General features: G+C 38.0%; 1 protein-coding gene across 1 annotated transcript; it reads right to left on the bottom strand.

Moving 5' to 3' along the window:
- Positions 1–550: 550 nt before the first annotated feature.
- LOC134532276 (mitochondrial-processing peptidase subunit alpha) lies at positions 551–20,725 on the bottom strand. Its single transcript, XM_063368698.1, has 11 exons — positions 20,363–20,725; positions 14,316–14,590; positions 11,452–11,531; positions 10,570–10,652; positions 9,831–9,933; positions 9,591–9,683; positions 8,656–8,940; positions 6,721–6,932; positions 4,766–4,931; positions 4,543–4,675; positions 551–2,010 (listed from the first exon to the last, which is right to left on the bottom strand). Exons 1-11 carry the CDS (start codon positions 20,416–20,418, stop codon positions 1,832–1,834), a joined length of 1,665 nt encoding a protein of 554 aa, XP_063224768.1. The 5' UTR covers positions 20,419–20,725; the 3' UTR covers positions 551–1,831.

The following is a 20,725-nucleotide window of genomic DNA, read 5'->3' as shown; positions in this document are numbered from 1 at the left end:
GGCTATCAAATGAAATTAACTCGGTACCGGATAGAGAGAGCCCGTTGCATGCAATTGGCAAGATATCGATATTCGACTACGTGTGTGCGCTCTATACGGAAAGCAAAATACACCGTGGCGACGCAGATGAACCGTTTAAAAAGTCTTTAAAAGAAAATTTACACATCAGACAGCTTCGTATTTCCGTTATTCAAATAAGTACGCGGTAATTTCTGAATAAATATCATACTTATACTTTAAAATACATCTTTTATATGGAAAAGATACCTACACAAAGCCCTCAGCATCTAATAGTGAGACCAAAAACATCATGCAACATTTACGTGATAAGTTTTTTATCCATATTTTGGCGGCCTAAAATATGGGTGCGACGATTATGCGATAAAAGAGGGTAGATGTTTCCCTCTTGCCAAATGACAGCACAGCAGGCAGCATAACCGTGTAGTTCATGGTGCTTTACATGTGCTGTCAAGACATTTAAATTAAACAATTTTTGTGACATATTTATTAAAAATTAACATAGGATAGACATTAAAGCACATACTCAACCTTACAGTGCAATATTAATTTTTTTTTTAATTTTTTTGTACATCCAAAGTGAAAAACTCCAGAGAACAGTCCCTCATATTTAAGAAGAAAAAAATCGGACCCACGCAGGTAAATATGGTACATCCAAGGTGGCCTGCGTTTGAAGGAAAACTCCTCAACGTCCAACAAAAATTATTTAGTGCAGGTGTAATTCAGGATGTGGAACAAAAAAAAACAGTGGAGACTAGTTAACTGTAACGTAAGGATTAAGTACTGATCATCACACACTATAGGTTCATTGTCTAACCCAGGCTCCTGTTTATTTGAGAAAGACATCTTGACTAGTCATACACAATCTCCTTCATTCAAGGTGGAAGGCACTAAGTTAAATGCAAGGGTGACTAATACAATTTGTACCGAAAACTTACTAAACTAACCTGTGGGGTCAATGACCCACCTAACATAACTAATGCTTTAATAATTCCCATTATTGACATCTATTATTGAATCGAGGAGAAAGAAAAACCTTTGAGTTGAGACAAGATTTTTTTTGTTTTATTTTTATTCCAATTTCATTTTTAAAACAGAGGATTTAAGTGTTATTTTTATTTAATTTTTAAAAAAGCTGTTTTGTAATACTCCACCAAAATTGTGATAAAATTTATATGCTACATTTTTATGATAATATTATTTGCAACAATTTGATCTAAAGCAGATACATTCAGAGCAATAAAAATTAATTAGTGAGCATTTGTGGTTTAAAAGTGATTCGATAAGAGATGTACAATAAAAAATATTAATTTTTTTTTTCTGATCTATGCACTTTGATATAATTTTTGTCTGAAAATAACAACATTCCTTAATTTCAAGCATTAAAAGATTACTTTTTTAATGATTTTAATTAATTTTTGGTTAAATGCTACTTAATTCCATGATATAATTTGCACTTTGATGCTATATTGTGTATTTTGGTTTTATTGCAATTTACCATACAAATTTTGTCCCTACCTATGAGTTTTACAAGAGAGAAGAACAACTAAAAGAAATGTATATTTTCATCAACTTCTTATATTAGAGGAAATATTCATTTTACTTCAAGAATCTCCACATTATTCTTCCTTGCTGATTTGTGTTTTTAATTTTTACAGCAGCATAATTTATTTATTTGCACAATCAGTTACGATATTGTAACCACCATCGCTCTTGACTTTTGCCACGTATTTGTTGCTGGAACTTCTTTGAAATACAGCTGCAGTAGACTGTTTCTGGCACAATTACGAGAAACTCGACACAGCCTGCCACCTCATCGGAACAGCGACAACTTTCCCCTGCGGCTGGGTATCTTCCCGGTCTGACTCACTAGCCCGGCCTGGATGTCCTCCAAGGACGGCAGTTTGGTGACCGAGCCGCGCGCTGCCACGGCGGGAGGCGACTTTAGCATCTTCCTGGCGACACGCACCACGTCATCCTTGGTCACCTTCGCTGCAACAACGAACAGGTGGTCACGCATCACCTACAGCTCCCTTACCTCAGTCACTAGGTCACAGCCCCATACTCCATCACTGGCCTGACCAACGTGGCGTATGCCTTCTCCCTTACTCACCTCCCTGCCCCCTGCAGGGTCCTGCCAAGCAGCCCCATCCCAGGTTATTGTGCAGGGTCACCCCCAGGTACTTGTACTCTTCGACGTCCTTTATCTCCTGCCCCTTCCACACATACACTTCCCTCGTTACCTTCCTCTTCCTCGCGAACCTAACCACCTTCACCTTTTCAACATTCAGCGACATCCCATTCTGCTCCGTCCATTGTTCCAGTCTGCTCAATTCACCTTGCAGATAAACCCCTTTCCCCACCACCTGATGCACTAGGTAAGCAATCATCTGCAAATACTCTCATACTATCTCTTATATCCCCTCTCCAATATCATACATTATTATCGTGAATAACAGGGGCCCCAACACACTCCCTTGCGTAACTCCAGACATCACTTCCCCCTCTTCAGACCTTTCCTCACCCACCTCCATGTACGCATGCCTTGCCTCCCTGTTTTCCTTCCCAGCTCCTTACCCAACTCCTTCATCTCTACCTTCATTTCTCCCCCTCCTTTCCTCCTGGCCCTTGCATGTAGCCTCCTCCACTTTAAGGCCCTTATCTCTCTCCCATAGCAGGTAGAATCATCCTCTATTTCTGCCCTCCTTCCAGGCACAAAACGGTCCACCATCTGCTGTAGTAAGTCTCTCAAAGCGGCCCATTTTTTTATCAAGTCCCCTAATCTTTACCCATCTACAATATGTACTCCCTCTTCAGATATGCTTCCGCCCCCACTTTCGCCCTATCCCATATTTTCCTTGTTTACTCGCCGCCCCATTTCAACCTCCACAACCGGGACCCTGTGGTCACTGGTCTTACCAGTACCACATCTAGCAAGAGTTCCTCTCCTATGCAAATACCCATTCTGGTGTTCTCCCCCACTACCTGCTTCAGTCCTCTATTTACCAACTGAGCTGCCCGTCTCCTCCGGTCCCTGCTTCCACACTACCCCTGACAAGTTCACGTCTCCAACTACCATCACCCAACTATCCTCTCCTAGCCTGTCCAGTCTGTTCTAAGCTCTAGAATGGATTCTTCCCATTTACCTGGTTGCATATACACTGCCAGAAGCCGTATCTGCCATCCAGTGGTGGATCCAGGATTTTGGTTTGGGAGGGGCTTGACCCAGCTGAGGCTAGGCTTTATCAAGACAAACACTAAAACAATAGTGGACCCAGATGCTTTTGGGGGGGGCTTGAGCCCCTTAGCCCCCCCTCTGGATCCGCTACTGCTGCCATCCCAATCCTCTAACTCTCATCTCTTAACACTTTTGTCTTATCACTCACCCATTCAACCCTACCCTCTTGCACATATACCATCACACCTTTCTATTCCTGTCCCTTCTAAATACCTCATAGTTAGTCCTCCTCAGTTCCCCATCTCCAATTTCCTCATCTAACCAAGTCTCTACCGCTACAACAATATCCGCTCCATATGCCTCAACTATGCTCCAGAACATGTCTAACTTCTTATACACACTTCTACAGTTTATTACCACCACCCTCACATGTTCATAGCCTTGTCGTACTTTTGCTCTTCCGTTTCCACCTACACACCTCCATGATGTCCAACTCCTCTGCATCCAGTCCTTTCTCCCCCCCCCCTTCCCCACCCTATCTGTCCCCCACATTCCCGTTTCCCAAATAGTATTCCCCTCTTCCCACCCCCCCTACCGTGCTTTCGTGACCTCCTCCTCCTCTGACAGTTTCTCCTGCCCTTTAAGATTTAGGTGGACCCCATCCTCACTGACATTGTGCACAAAACATTGTTTACCATACAAAGCGGTTATACGTGGGACCCAATCTTGATTTTTTTTTTGCAGCATCCATTAAAGAGAGGCGATAAACATCATACTTTCAGCCACTCGTGGACAAATTGTAGATGGCGTTGCTAGTTATGAAATATCAAACACTGAATTAGTGGTACTGAAAATGTTCTACAAGTTTATTAAGACTAGTGCGTATCTGTCGACATAAAGTTCTTTAACATTTCCACGTGGATGTAATGTGCATCTCTTCAGCATTCTATAATCTTTTCCATTAGTGTTTTGTGGAGTGTTAATAAGTGTATAAAATGCTGAAAGTTGTTAATCTTTTCGAAAGAGCTAAAGAGTATGAATTTGAAGGATTTTATGTGTTCAACAAAGAAAACGGCATTAGGATGTGCAAGTTTCATAATGTGCTCATAGATTGGAAAAGAAAAAACACATGTGATAAACATTGTAAATTTTGAGTATCGCTGGAAGACTATAACTAATTAACACAAATCTTTTGCATATTGTTGATTTTTTTTTTTCTTTCAAAAATTATAAGGCAAAACTGAAATTAGTTAAAATTTTGTGACCACCAAAATCAGTGCACAAATAATCAAATAAAATATTGCCCCTTTCATTAGTACATGATTACTGATCATGTAAATACTCACAGATCGCATCAATAAAATGAGAGGGGTTCTTCCTGTGTCCGGAGGCCAGAACTTGCCGACCGATATCCTCGAACACGACGGGGCGGGCTTCCAGATTCATCAGCAGCATCGACTGCAGTTGCGTCTTTGCCCTCTGGGAACAAGATGGGAACAGTCAGGTCGGGAGGCGTCGACACACACGAGACGCGCCAGAGACCCGGGAGAAGCGTGGCGCCACACTCACGCTGAACTCCTCCGTGCCGATGGTCCCCGCCATGGCGACCATCTCCTTCACCACGACCTCCGTCATGTCGGGCACGTGCACTGGCGGGGCGCTCGCGTGGATGCAGAATATGCCAGAGTCCATGTACGCGTGGTTGTACGCCGTTGCACTGTACATCCAGTGATACCTGCACGTACACGAGACACGAGTCAAGAGGCTGAGGAATAAGAGCCTGACCAAGCTGCTTTTTTTTGTTTTTAATTACAGCATTCACCCGAAAATAACTAGACACCGAATATTACGTGACCCCAAACTTTTTGATTATGCGTTTATGAAGAACACTAATGAGTGAAAATCACAATTCAAGTCCATAGTACGTACGTGGAATTATTTAAATTAGAAAATTTATTACTTATTTACTAAACCTTTTTTATAGCCTCATTCATCAGTAGAATGATTTACACAACGATTTACACAACCTCTTTTGAAACACCAAGCTGCAGTTAAAAGAAGGAAAAAAAAATTGTTTTTTTATAACTGTAGTTCAAAAGCAGCTGTTCAAAAAGCAAATAATGCAGTGATGGGCTGGGAGGGTGAAAGAGGAGGGGAGGTAGTGATTTTCCCAGCGGCCACAGTGAAGAGAAGGAAAAAAAAAACCTGGACAAACTCAATTTGCGCTCTCTCCCAATCCCACCTTCCAAGTGGCATAGTGACGAATTTTACAGGCAGAGCATGTAGTTTTTTAACTGAGCGGAGGTTCAAAAGGCAGTAATTAACGGTGCCTAAAGTGGTGGAGCAGGTAGTCACTCAATTACGCTGTTCCCAATGGCAAGGTACAAGTTTGCGATTATAATATGACCCCCCCCCCCCCCCCCCCCACTGATAGTTAACAGTTTTGGTAAAAGTCATGGCCTTATGTTCAGGTAAATACGATAACTAGTTTTACTATGTTTTAATAAAATGAACTGTGAGTAAAGACAAGATATTCAAAAGAATAATCACTAGTAAATATCCATAAATGGTTTGTTCGCTAAGCCACACGAGATTCAACAATAATGAACATTTATTAAAACTAATGAATACTAATATGTATTACAACTCAATATTAAAACAATTTTCTTTGCATATCTGATATCTCTATTGTGCACTAGAGTTGCCTCCATATTGTGGTTAAAAACTAGACTCTTATTCTAGTGGACCCAGGATCGAATACCGTCCGGCCATCCAAATCTCGGCCGTTCATCATTTCTCGAAAACACTAGCAGTGGTAGATTATTTCCTCAGATCCATTGATTGTGTTATTGCTACGAATGGGCCAATAAAATCCTCAGTATTCTAAGAATTCGATATTTGAGGGAAATATTTAAGAATTTAAGTATTTATACAGTAGCTGATAACGTGGTTATTAGTAATGATTCCCAATTACTGAGTTAAATCCTGTTTTACTTTATTAGTCTTCTCAAAATTTACATGGCTGGATGTAGTGGGAAAATCTCCACATGAATAACCCTAAAATATTACTCAAATCCCGTTAGAAATGCACCCACCTGACAAGAAAAACCCATGTGAATCTAACATTTTTCTCAATTTTCAGGATCACACACTTCCCTATTCGTGAACAACTGAACATCCGTTTTTTTCAACATATTATTCAAAATTTAAACAAATACGAATAATAAACTAATTCAAACATTAGCACAGGCCTAGTTGAATATTTCAACACCACAGTTAACATTTTCATTTCATGTGCATTATTTTATTTTGATCCCCCGAGACCTACATTCGTATTCAAGGGGTGTACTCGCAATACTCTTTGGGATTTGAATTCGAGAAAATCACACCAGTACTACACTAGGCATTACATGCCTTCACCTCTAAAGCCCACAATGTCGACCAGATACACGGGTGTGCGTAAATGAATAAAAATGTTCCGCCAAGCTACACACGAGAAGTGGAAGAAGAACTCGCGAGCTCACCTGTTGAGCACGTTGGTGTAGAGGCGGGTGTACATGCCTTTGCCAGGTCCTCCGGCGCTGAACGAGCCCCCGCCTCCCATCATCATGTTCAGCACGCACGTGGGGATGAAGTCCTCATCGTCCCGGTGCGAGGAGCTGTTCAGGCCCACCACTAGGTGCGCCAGCTCGGGCAAGCCGGATGGGCCGGCGTACACTGGGATCTCGCACTCCTCCTGCGAAGCAACACGGTCGGAGGAATATTTGAAGCTGGCATTTGCCAGAGCCAGGCTTCACAAGACTAAGAAGAGATGTGTGATCCTTGAAACTTGCTGATATACAGTGATATACATGTTATTAAAATGTCGCTAAAAAAACTTACCTTTCAGTACTTAACAAAAGTACTGTACTGATATAGTGATATTTACACATGAAACATTTTCAGAAAAAATCTATTTCAAAGTCAGCATTACCTTTGAATATATATACAGTATAGAAGTCGCGAGTGGATAGGATTTACTCTACGTTTTTCAAAAGCGTTTGATGAGCAGCTTGGGAACTTCACCGCTGCAGTGCGCTGCCGTAACGCCCTGTATCGTCTTAGTAGTTATTTACACGTTAGAGCGCAGCGCTGTCGCCCGCTGTCATTCCCCGCACCCCTCATCCATCATTCACTACAGCTCAACGTCGTTCAACGGGTGGGGGAAGGGGTGTTTGAAGAGTTCGACACTTGCCCGCTAGGGACCACCACAAGTCGATGCCCTAGAGATGGTGGCGATTGCGGCGGTGAATTAACCAACTACCTCAAAACCGTATTAGAAATTTTAACCTGGGCTGGCGACTTCTATACAGTATATATATATTCAAAGGCATTACTTAAAAATGAAATAATTTGTAATGAGATTCCACGGAGGGCCAATTAAGGTTTTGACACCAAATAATAAAGGGAAAATAATAAAAACGACTACACAGCAGGCAATGAAAAAACCAGAAAGCCCTCCTCATTACAATCAAGTGTTTACATTTATTGGCTACAAACACTACTAATCGTGCTATACAAGTTTATCCAATACCACATCTCATCCAGTCTTTCTGCTGTTTATGCAATGGGAACCCGGTTGGAACATTGACCTTTAGTCACATTTATCATATCTCTTTTGAAACTACCAACAAACATTTGTAGCCGCACTTCAAGGATCCAGTTCTTTTACAACCAGTGAGAGTTGTGGTTTTTACCCCGACACCCCAGCGTAACTCATATTTAAAAAACACAAGAGTCAATACCCAAGTGGTTTCGAGCTCACTGTAAACTTGAAGATCCAGTCGCCTTGAGCCTCTTTGCATTATCATGTTTCACCCACCACATCAAATTAACAACCAGTTCTCTACTTAGAACTTAAGATGGAAACATGGTTTACTCTCTAGTGCAATAAAAAATTAGTGAGTTTTTAATCACACCTTTACTTCATCGCCTTCACCACTTTCAAGAAGTAGAAAAAATTTTGTAATATCACAAATTCTTCAAGAAAATAACAATGCTACAGAACTCTCTCTGGAACACACATGTAACTCAAACATAGTGTGTTTCTGAAATTAGTCCTAACATTTATTTTGTTAACTATTCACAATTTCTTTATAAGTTCAAAGTAACACAGTATAAAAAAACTTTTTAGTTTAAAGAAGAGATAAAAAATACGAAAATTGAATTAAAAAGATTTTTTATATATAAAATGTAATCATGTAACCCGAAATTCGTCAAATGTACTGCGAAGTGTTGTTTAATGCCAACTCTGAAACAAAAGAACATTAAAATATTGCATTTATCCATTACTTGCACACTGATCAGTTTTAATTAAGGAGATTTCTACAAAACTTAGTGAAATTGAAGGACTTTTAAAGGTCTTTATTTAATTAAAGACAAATCGAAGGACTGCCAGAAGCCAGAACTGCAGGACTGACCTGCACCATCCCGCCCGTGTACTGAGCCACGGACCGGTCGACGTCGAGCCCCGTGCCGGGGACCACCAGTCCCGTGTCCTGCTCCCAGATGGGCCTCTGCTCCACGAAGTGCCTCAGCACGCTCCGGACGAGCGCGTCGTGATCCACCCCCACCCCCGCCACCACCATTCGCTGCGGCGTGTAGTGCTGCTTCAGGTACGAGAACAGCAGCGAGCGGTCCATCTTCCCCACGTTCTCCGCCGGGCAGATCTTGGGCAGGCCCAGGGTGTTGTCCCGGAACGCAGCCTGCAACAGTCGCGGGGCTCATCCCGGGTATCCGACCTCACTACACACTATACACTCATCTCGCATCCGTCGGGGAGACTTGGGGGAGGATCATCACAACCGAGCGAGGCTGATGTAGTTACTGGCCTCTGCTGACTCTTGCTACATTGACATTACAGTCAATGTTGCAAAAGATAAAACATACATAACAAATGTTATCTTTGAAAGATTTGTGCAATGGGAGTGCATGACTTGATGTAAGCTTTTGGACATACGCCATTGCTAAGCACATGTATGTCTGTAGTTTTCTTCTACAGACATACATGTGCTTAGCAATGGCGTATGTCCAAAAGCTTACATCAAGTCATACATAACAAAGTAACACATGGTTCGCCACTTTATCAGTTTTAACTTTGTGCAAACTAATAGTCACACTTCACAGTAAATCAAACCAGTTTTCAACGAGAATTTAAATTTCTTCAAAATCTAAAATTTACAAACTATTCTCCAAAACTAATAATGTACTCTTATAAAACCTGCTGAGTTCAAACACATAGTTTGGATATAATGTTTCTTTAAAAATATAAATATTTATCTACCACATACTTTTGCATTAAAATAGGAACCAAAGAAATGACTACTGGATAAAATATTTTAAAAATACCAATTACCGCATGTATCATGTCGGTGAGAATCGTTTCCTGCTCCGGTCTCATCTGCAATGTCTCCAGCTCAAAAGATATTGCCTGGCGAGCCAATTCCATCTACGCACAAAAGCAAACATACATGTTCACTAAATGCCAAAAGAAAAAAAAAACTGTTTTGGCAAATAAAAAATTTTATTAATAAGAAATAAAATTACACGTGGCTTTCAAATTTATCTTACTTGTTGGGTTTTAAACTGAGCTTACTTCAGAAACAGAAATCTGTGGTCTCAAAACAATTTCTCCCAAGATTTTTGTTACAGCGTCAAGACCACGGACGTCTGCCGACGCTGCATAGATAAACGTGTCCCTGGGGAAAAGAAAACAACATAGGCAATATTGCATGAATATTTTACCTTCATAATATGTCTTTTTTTTTTAAAAAAGGATCATGAAATAATTTTAACAATAAAAAATATACAATACCTTTTACCAACAAAAGTTAGACAGTGTTCATAGAAAAGCATCTGATGTCTACATTTCTTCACAAAAAAAAAATTACACACAAAACTAAGCCATCACAAGTTTCAATCCACGGAACAATTTTAGTGACTTAAGAACCTTTTTGTTTATCTTGTTGACATCCTGTACTTACAACTAATTTATTCTCGCAGCAGGTGTAAGAAGAATCAAGGACAGTTTAGAGCACATTTTAATTCAAACCCGTTCACTTCTCAGACATGCAACAATCCATCCACGCAAAAGGAAACAAAAATGGTATTTGCCAAGTGAACAGGTAAATACATTTCATTTTTTTCAATGGAAGCAACATGCATGAAAATGGCCCCAGTAGTACTTCCTTTTATGAACCTATACACACATATTATTTAGTTTTGATAATAATATTCATTGTGTAAGCTATTCTTACTACACAGAAACAACAAACAAGTATAAATTAAATATATTTTGCAGCATAAAATATATTTTAACAAGAAAATTTGCTAACCTTGATGACTGACAGTCACAGATGCCGCCGTGTTTTTCCAGCTCAAGCATGATTTTATCTCTGTCTGCGTACTCAGTCGTAGACTGTAAAGAAGGTATACAACATATGTGAGCTTAGCACAGATTTACATTTTACATTAATTTAAACAGAAAATGAATAATCAATTATTATTATTATTATTATTTTGTTTTTATCAATTTTCATTTGATTTATAATTATAGTGCCTGCCTAGTCAAAGGAAAATTAAGAGGCCAGCATTTAACAAATAATACAATAAAGACACAGACAAACATTACACTAATGAACATAGGATTACACAAACACAAAGAACAGGACAGTTAATTTATACTGTCTTTCTTTGGAATTTTGTGTTTCGCAAAAGTGTCCATACTACAACGCCAATGTAAATTAAATGGTTTAATTCACACAAAAAAAAACACACACAAACACACAAAACAGTTAAAACAGAATAAACAAAAAGAAGTGAACTAAGTTTTAAGTAATGTTTCCCAATGGTGGTGAAGACACATATGGTATTTTCAAAAATACTGAAGATTCAACACAATTATTCTGACAAGTTTTCAAGCAAACATGTACCTATATTGGGTATCTCTTTCTGAAAGTCCAAGAGTATTGTACTAGTGTCAATATTTCACTTTAGATTATATTATAACACGTCTTGGTTAAATATGTCACTGCCAGAAAACCATCATCGTTAATGTGTATAAAATATTACAAACAAACAAATAACCAAACAAACAATATGAGCAAAGAATTTTTACACTATTGTAATATAAACACTTTAAAAGAAAAATTCAGTATATTAATTTACAACAATGTAACTTTAAAAAAAAAAAAACTAAGCACTATTATGCAACTTACATTGAACGACAATTTCTCCAAGAAGTGTGAAATTCCACTCGGATATGCTACTTCATATCTTGATCCAGAATCTATTACAACTGCGGAATGATGGAAACAACAACATATTTCAAATGTAGAACCACTAACATTATAATTATTCAATCTGCCAAATGAGCTTTTAACTCTACACATATTGTGTTTGTGTACGTGTGCACATGTGTGTATGCATGTGCACGTGTGCATATGCATGAATGTGTGAGTGTGTGTGTGTGTCTCTGCAAGTAAAGAGTAAACCTTTTTTAGTACCTTTTAACAATATTTTCCTGAATTTTTTTTTTTTTATGAAAAGGTGATTTTTAAATTTAGATATAAATATAACCAAAATGAAATGAGCTAAAGTAATACAAAAATTTTCACAATTCGCAGGAATATACTTAGTTTTAAATTAAACCGCTTGAACATTTTCAAAGATAATTTTCACATGCGACTTATAAATTAAAGTGAGATGGGGAAAAAAAAGTGGCAAGCAAAAGGCTGCGGGAACTTAAAAGCTTTTATGTCTTCTAGCACCTCTACTATCATTTAAGGGAGTTTTAGTGACTTCTGTGACTATTCCTTTAATTTCCATACTTTTTCGAAACTTTCGGGACTTTCATTACCTGTAATCATCCCATATAAACATATAAAATTTGACTACAGGAAGTGTCCTGTGATATGAACCAATATCTCTCATATAATGTACGTACTTCGGAAATTTCCTAATTCACAGTAGCCGTGATTGCTAATGCATCATTCTCCTGTAGTGAGGCTTTAGTTGGCCCCCAATCACTTGGATACAAACTCAGGGCTTACATACAGTCACACCAAACTACAATTCTTGTCACATGAGCATCAGTAATAAATAACCAGCAAATTATCCACAAAGATTCAGTAAACTCTTCAGTCAAATTAAAATATATTAGCTCGCCTGTTTTTCGTATTAATACATAGAACTGATTTACAACATTGTGGCCATGCGACCATTTTGTGTACAATTTACTTTTGGCCGACATCATTGTAAAAACATATTTCCCCTTTTAATTATTTTAACGTATTTTAGTATATATGTATTTGTTTTCTGCATTTTTTTACTTAAATTCATTATTCAATATTTAGTTTTATTGTAAGCTTAATTTATAGACTTTAGCGCTTGTATTTTAGTAAGTTATGTTTACGAGTCCGTTGTTGCATGAAACTGCCACTTGGGAGCGCGAGCACCGAGGCGAGTGATATCACGTGCGATAGTGCTGCAGCGGTTTGCCGTGCCGACTACAGTCGAGATGGAGAAACGACCTGAGCCTGCTACGAGGCAGTCGGCGGGGGATGACGTCGTCTCAGCGGTGAACTGGACAGCACATTGAAGGCTCCGACAACGCAACATAAGGTAATAAGAGCACCTGCGACGTCCTTTACCAGTATTATCCAATGGTGGCTGTAATGTTTACAAGCGTGTTTTAAAAGCGTGAACTTAACTTTGACATGTCTACGAATTGTGCTGACAGTTACGTCATCATTTAGAAATTGGCTGTGATATTAATTTATGTAATTTTTACGGTCGTTTGGTGTTCAGTTACCTGGCTTGTAATGACAGTGAAACAAAGACAGTAAAAGAGTAAGGTTTTTACGAAACAATACTGGATTGTGATTCATCAGTTTTAATCATGTATTTGTTTAAAGGCAAATTTTAGGAAAGCCTCACTGCATGAATTTGTTTGGACATGGTATATTAAGTACATTTGTACAGAAAAGCAATTCAGAAAATTGCTGCGTCCATTTACTTCCTTGATGGAGTGTGTCAGTACCGTCCTGCAGACAAGTAGTTTCTATAAGCATCCTCTTGGTTCCTGCTTATGAAGTATTGCGTGACTATTGTTAGGAACTTTAGCTTTTTTAATAAATCACTCACCTCCCATTTTGATAAGCTGTATGAACTTTTTATATATAAATATATATATTAGTATGATTCTGTTTTGGTATTAACTTCGCAGTATAATGGCCAATAATTTTTATACAAGTAGTTTAATGGTATGTATTTTTAATGTATATATTTGTTTATATTTAATTTTATATTTGTAGTAAGTATTATAAGTTTGCATTAGAATTCTTTTGTTATAAACAGGAAGCTGATCAAGTCATTTAAAAATGTGTGAAACATTCTTAAAGACATATAAAATAGGTTTGTGTTCGTTTGTAGTTTAATTAGCTTTTTAGGAGTGCCCCACTTAAGGTTTTTAGTGGTGAATGTAGTTCGTTCACATTTTTCTTTGCTTTTGGATTCATTGCTAATTGTTTAAATTGGCCCGGCACCCAGATCGTGGATGGTGTTTGGGTAGGCATCTGTTTCTGCGCAGAATAAAGTAGCTTTTGCCATTCTGCTACGACCGTACACAGTGTCAGGGACGTCGATGTTTGTGCTCTGGAAGGGCAACAACATTTACAACATTGAACTGGTCAAACAATTTGAGTAACGTCTGGTGTTCTGTAATACACTTTAGTAAAGATGGACATACACCCTATATGTCTCTTTCGACAGAAAAACGGTCAAAGCAACAGGTTTATTAATGGTAACTGGTTTTTGTGACCTTGATTACTAACACATCACGTCACGAGGAGGAGGAAACCAACCTTCTGGTAACAAACCCAAGGCCCGTTAGATAGAATACATATATGAATAGTCACTGTGCTAAGAAGTCTTATATATAGTTCAAGACAATATATTTTAACTTGCTGTGCATAATCAAGCACTATATAAACCAAAACAACTGCACCCCTAACCCTGTTGTTTGCATAACATTTTAGTCATACATACTGGTTTATAGGAATAAAGTACATCTGTTATCTACCTCCGATTGTGCAAAACTGGCCAAATCTTTTCTCAGACGCCACTCGCAGGCCGTTGGGCAACGTCGTGACCTGTGTGGTGTGGTGCTCCTCCTTGGAGGTGGCGAAGACGGGGGGCGGCAGCCCGGGCAACGGCTCGCTCAGGGCCGGTTGTGTCGAGGACCTGTTGGCAGGCGGATCCTGCACCGTGGAAGACGAGCTTCTTGGCGGCTCTCGCTGCGCGGAGTAATATCGACATGCATCCCTGCAGTTCCGCGACGGCTGAACGGCACAGTTCCTGCAACAACATGTGGCTGCACTCGCTATCCACACAGCAAACGCAAGAGAGGCATTAAGTTAAAATTTAATTAAAAAGCTCTTTAACTAATATAATTATTGATGAAAAATTTCAACATGGCATGTGAGACCTTGTCTTAACCGCCGAAATTCGCCTGAAATTTTTTTAACCCAAACAGCTTAATTGGTACCAGATAACAATAATGTGCCAAACCATAGATAATGACAAATTAGAAACCTTTCACTATACAAACAGATTTTTACCCGTGAAATATGTTTTTGTTTTTTACACTGGAGGTACCAAAATAAATAAAATTTATTTATTTATTTAAATAATTATGTCACGTACATTTCATTTTAGATATTTACAAAGAAAGCTAAGTGATATACATGGCATTAAATAATTTATTAAAGCTACATTCTGCACTCGAGTTTCTCCAAAAGAACTATATAACTAAACAATTGCAAAATAGGAAAATTAAGTATTTTTTTAATATTAAAGTAAACTTCCTAAATTTATGGTTTTGGTAGCTACAGACCTTACAACAAATTGCATTTTAAAAGATTAATATACATTTTCAACAACAAAACCCAAAGTTTAAAATAGCAACACATGATTGCCTTGTTTAAGCAATTATTTTCAACTAATAACCATGTAAAAATGGATAATTATGCTTTCTGTGCATAATTTGTGAACCAACATGGACTTATTTGTTTTATTTATTAATTTGATAGCTTCTTTATTGGTGGCAAAGTTAGCATATGAGCAGAGCCAATTAATATTGTTTTATTTATATTCACCATAAATTTATTTACTTTTGTCCAATTAGAAATGGAAGCTAGATCATCACTTACATAACTAATTGACTGATTAATATCAGGTGCTTTAGTACGAAGATATATATATTGTTACGATTTACTGCGGGTTCGTAAAGGATAGCCCAATTAAAGATTTTTATCACACACAGTTTTATTTATTACCACTACTTGTCCCTTACAAATAATCTTCTAAATTGGCAAATAATTAATTACACTTAAAGAATGTCAATTCCCCAGCCACTCGTTCCACACACCTCGCTGGGCCGCACCTCTGGCGCAACTCTCGCCGCAGCACCCCTCGTGGGTCTCCGCCGCGGGACTCCAACGCCACACTTCGCCGCAGCGCGACTTGCCTTCGCCGAGGATCCCACTCAACGCCTCACTCGCAACTTCGCTCGGGACTCCGCCGCGCCCGCGACTCTATCGCCCGGAAACTCCGCCTCGGGAAAACTCCTGACTCCACAGAACTTACTCACTCCCTGCCCTGGAACCTTCGTCCAAGGACTTCGCCACTCTGCCGCACCCGCGGCACTATCGCCCGGAAACTCCGCCGCGGGAGAACTCCCGACTGAACACTCCGAACTCCTCAGACTCTCTGACTGGCGTACTTGGGCATATATATAGGCCCCAGCGAAATTCCAGAACTCACGAGAGCAGCCGGGGCCTGTCGGTCCATCGCGAGCCGTCCCGACGGCAGAAATCTCTCGAAAACACGTGTCGGCGGCTCGCGCAACTCCCAGCTGTCTGGTGTCAGTTACTTGTCAAAGGCAGAGCGCCGCGCGGGGAGTGCGGAGGGCTGGAGGGAGATAAAGTTGCGACCCAGGTGCGCACGGCACATCTCATGTTACGGCGTGCACCTACGCGTGACGTGGCCTTGCTAACGTTCGTAACAATATATATATATATATATATATATATATATATATATATATATATATATATATATATATATACACACACACATATATATATATATACATACACACACACACACACACACACACACACACATATATATATATATATATATATAAAAAAAATCCCAATACCACATGTATGTTGATGATTTACATAGGTGGTATTGGGAATTTTTTTTTTGACATTTAGGTAAATCATTAAAGTATAATGCAAATAAAAGTGTTCCAAAAATTTACCCGTTTAGTTAGTTAAAATAAATAAGAAACATTCTGAACAAGACAATATTTTTTCACAATCATTTAACATGTAAGTTAACTTATTCAATAATTACAAGATGGTAGTTAACTTATTTACCCAACTTGGCTAGTTTCCCATGAAGATTACACCTCGTAGAACAAAACATATCACATAGTTTGATGATAAAGTTCTGTGTCTCACTTATTAAAATTAAACTCAACATAATTGAACCCTGAGGAACACCAACTATTATTGAGTGCCACGTGGATATTTCGGTGTCAAGAACAACGTTGGTAACGAACACTTAAATAGGATTTCAACTAAATACATACAGCACAAGAAAATTTTTTTAGAGAACCACAATTTTTAGTGATATAAGGTTTTGGTCTAACAAAAAAATGCTTTACTAGAGTCAAATAGTGTTAAAATCCTTAGTTCGCGTCTATCAATAGCGTGACGTATGCTATCAGTAACATTAATTAGGGCAGTAGTGTACTCTGGCCGAGGCTAAATCCTGATTAGAAGGTATCTAAAAAATTTCTCTTTGATAGGTACGGTATGCATATGTTTGCTTGTGCACCAGGTGTTCAAGACATTTGGAAACAGCAGGCAGGATGTTTATAAGGAGAAAATCTTTAGCTGACCCTGGAGACTTAATTTTCGGTATAGGTTTTATGTAGGATTACTTCCGCATTTTCGGATATTGTCCTGTTTTAATTGATGGGTTAAAAATTGGTAAAATAATTTTCAGAATTTCATCTTATATTTTTTCATTACCAATTGCACTACTTATGATGCAAGGCCTTTGCAACATCTAGATATGACACAAGAGAGAAGAACATTTCATCAGAAGGCTTAAAGTTGTTAGGTACGAATGTGCAGGGCCGCAACTAGAGTCTCTGGCACCCGGGGCATGAATGGATTCATGCGCCTCCCCCTCCCCCGCTCTTTTTTTGCACATACCACACCAATAAAGCGGCGGGTCTGGGGGCCCTCCCAAGGAAAAATGGTGCTATTTAAGCATTTTCCATACCTACATGTAACAGTTTCTGTGCTACTGAAACTTCCATGCATGAACCCACTACCAGCTGTAGTAGGAATTACAATTAAGCGATTTCGGCGCCCCCCACAGCTTTGCGCCCGGGGCGTATGCCCCGCTTGCCCCCCCCCCCCCCCCCCCAGTTGCGGCCCTGCGAATGTGTCAGAGAGTTTGGGTAAACATATGTTTTAAGTAGATATATGCTGGTTGAAGAAAAATGAATCTAACTGACTGGCTGCAAGATTATGACTTTTACGATCAGAAAATTTTAGTGATGAGTTCTCAGACTAGCCCACATTCTCTTAGGCTCAGAAAGAAACTTGTAAAGCTAGTACAAATATTTTCACTTGGCTGTTCTGATAGATTATGTAAACTGGTTCCAGAGTTTTCTGTAGCTTTAGAACATGGCATCTTTAAGAGACAAATTTTTTTATCTATCTGTTTTGAAAATATAAAATGAATGGTCTCGTCATTTAAAATACTGTAAAATCTTTTGTACTATAGGTTAGGAATTACCAACATAAATATATTTGGTAAATCTGTATTGTACGGATTAGCGCCAAAAAAAATCGTACAAATATGAAATAACTTTCATTATATGCTATCTTACGTCCTCTTTTCAGAACCGCCTGCGGAGATAAAAAATTCCAATTACTTTTGGAGATATCGAATTTTTTAACATTCATTTTTTGGCGATTTTTTTAAAAAAAAATTTTAAAAATCCGAAAATACCTTTATTCTGTGCTCTTTAACTTCCTCTTTTCATTAAACCCGGCGGAGATCAGAAATTCCAAATACTTTAGGAGATATGGAATTTTTTAATTTTCATGATGTGCACTCATGCGGCGTTGAGCGGGAAGCCTACGATTCACACATCCTTCTGGACATACCCGAATACTCACGTTGGCAAGCCTTCTTTTCTTAAAATTAGCAAGAAGTAATTAAAAATACTTTAAAACACTGTGGATGGTTGGTTATATTAGGTAAGTATAGCTACATTAAAAAAACTGTAAAATCATTTTATGGTTGCTTAGCAAATAACTTTTTAATATGTAGCTATCCAGCGCTAGGAAACCGTTTACATGATTTCACAGTATTTTTAATGTAGCTATCCTAACCAAATCAACCATCCACATTGTTTTGAAGTATTTATAATGTAGCTAACATAACCTAATTGACCATTAGTTTTCATGAGTTGCATATTTATTTACAATAAACAAAAAAAACAAAAAAAAACCGAAGATGCACGATCGGGCGTTTGCCTCTCGTCTGTTGAAAGAAGGCTTGCCAACGTGAGTATTCGGGTATGTCCAGAAAGATGAGTGAATCGTAGGCTTCCCGCGTTCACCATTGTTGCTTGTTTACAAGTATGATTTTTTTTTTTTTTCGCGACGTAGTTGAACGACTACATCACGTAAAATGAAAATTACGTGAGTTCCTACTGTTCATCCTTTTTCCGGATTTGTTAGGTCAGGTCAGCTACATTATAAATACTTTAAAACTAAACAACCATTAAAATTAATTTTTATTATTTTTAATGTCCGTTCAGTTTCAAAGTATTTATACTGTAGCTGACCTGACCTAATCTACCTTTGTCCCGTTTTGTTAGGTCAGGTCAGTTACATTATAAATACTTAAAACTATACAAGTAAAATTAATTGATATTATTTTTAATTTCCGTTTATTTTGAAGTATTTATCATGTAACTAACCTTACTTAATGGAAAATTTCTGTTGTTTAGGCATTCACGCACACACGGCAAAATATAAAATGGCGTCTGTTGAATGATTACATAGGGCTTGTATTGCAAAATAAGAACGGCGATATCTCCAAAAGTAATTGGAATTTTTAATCTCCGCAGGCGGTTTTGAAAATAGGACGTAAAATAGCATATAATGAAAGTTATTTCATATTTGTACGATTTTTTTTGGCGCTAATCCGTACAATACAGATTTACCATATATTTTATACTTTTTTAAAGTAGGTATTTTTCACAAAATTTCAAAGTATTTTTAATGTAGCTAACTGAACCTAACCAACATTTTCCACAATTTTATGGTATTTTTAATATAGGTAGGTACCTAACCACTCTTCAAAAATTGTCAATTACTGGTAAACTACTTAAATAATCACAACACCCACTTAGATTATGATTAAAAAACATCTCTTGAATTAAAAAAATTTGAATTATAATTTTCACAGAAAAGTGGCTCTTCTCTAAAACTACTAAATATTGTGCAAAAAATTGAAATGTAATAAAACTGTACCTGACAAAGTTGCTCACCTGTCTCAACATAACCCCACTAATGTCAGTAGAAATTAAATAAAAATTATTTGTATATACTTGATGCTTTAGTTTCAAAGAAGCTTCTGAACACAAATTTAACCAACCTCATGATTGTCAATGTGTATAAATTACAAAACTGTGATTTGGGTTACTGATGGTTGATATCTTAGTTGATTGAATTGAATCTTACTGCTGTTTGGTACAAGCCCAGTGGCAAAAAAATCCACCCAACTTTTCTATAACCCTCCGATTGAACTGTTATCACTTCCCTCGCAAGCACCAATTTCTCAACAAAACTATTCCATTTACCATTCGCAGTTCCTAAAAGACAACGATATAAAGTTGTTAGTAAAATCCGTTTATAGTCAACTGTCTCAACATAAACTACAAAAGTTACAGATTCAATACAAAGTTTTAGGTTAAGGGAGGAAAATTATAATAAACTTAAAGTAAAATGAATCGTGACAAATTACCTATGTTTATTAAGCAGGCGAATGCCAAGTGATGACAAACACTTTTTCCCAACCATTTCAGACGCCACAAATAGCTTAGGCCTTTTACGTTTCTTTGAAGGTGTTACTATAATATATTTTTTTTTTACTTTATGCTTTTTTTCACAAAAAAGACCAAGATTGTAGGAATAAAGTTTTACAGAGTAGGAGGCAAAACTTGAAACAAGCACAAGACGTTTCTTTAGCGAGGTGACCTAGTACTTGATTTATTTTGTTAGGCCATTACAAGCTACACATATTTCTTACATTAACATCCAATATGTAGTGTCAAAGTTGGAAGATTACGAGAAAGAAAAAGTCACTAGCGCAACCATGTTTGTTTGA

Source organism: Bacillus rossius, chromosome 1 (assembly GCF_032445375.1).
Source record: "Bacillus rossius redtenbacheri isolate Brsri chromosome 1, Brsri_v3, whole genome shotgun sequence".
NCBI classification, from domain to species: domain Eukaryota; kingdom Metazoa; phylum Arthropoda; class Insecta; order Phasmatodea; family Bacillidae; genus Bacillus; species Bacillus rossius.
This window is presented reverse-complemented; position numbering and strand designations above follow the sequence as displayed.

Excerpts from the sequence above, each read along its gene's own strand:
- LOC134532276 (XM_063368698.1), bottom strand. The coding sequence starts at position 20,418 with ATGGTTGGGAAAAAGTGTTTGTCATCACTTGGCATTCGCCTGCTTAAT. Across the intron at positions 8,941-9,590 it reads TCACCGACATGATACATGCG|GCTGCGTTCCGGGACAACAC; the intron begins GTAATTGGTATT and ends CGACTGTTGCAG. Across the intron at positions 2,011-4,542 it reads TCATTTTATTGATGCGATCT|CGAAGGTGACCAAGGATGAC; the intron begins GTGAGTATTTAC and ends TCGTTGTTGCAG.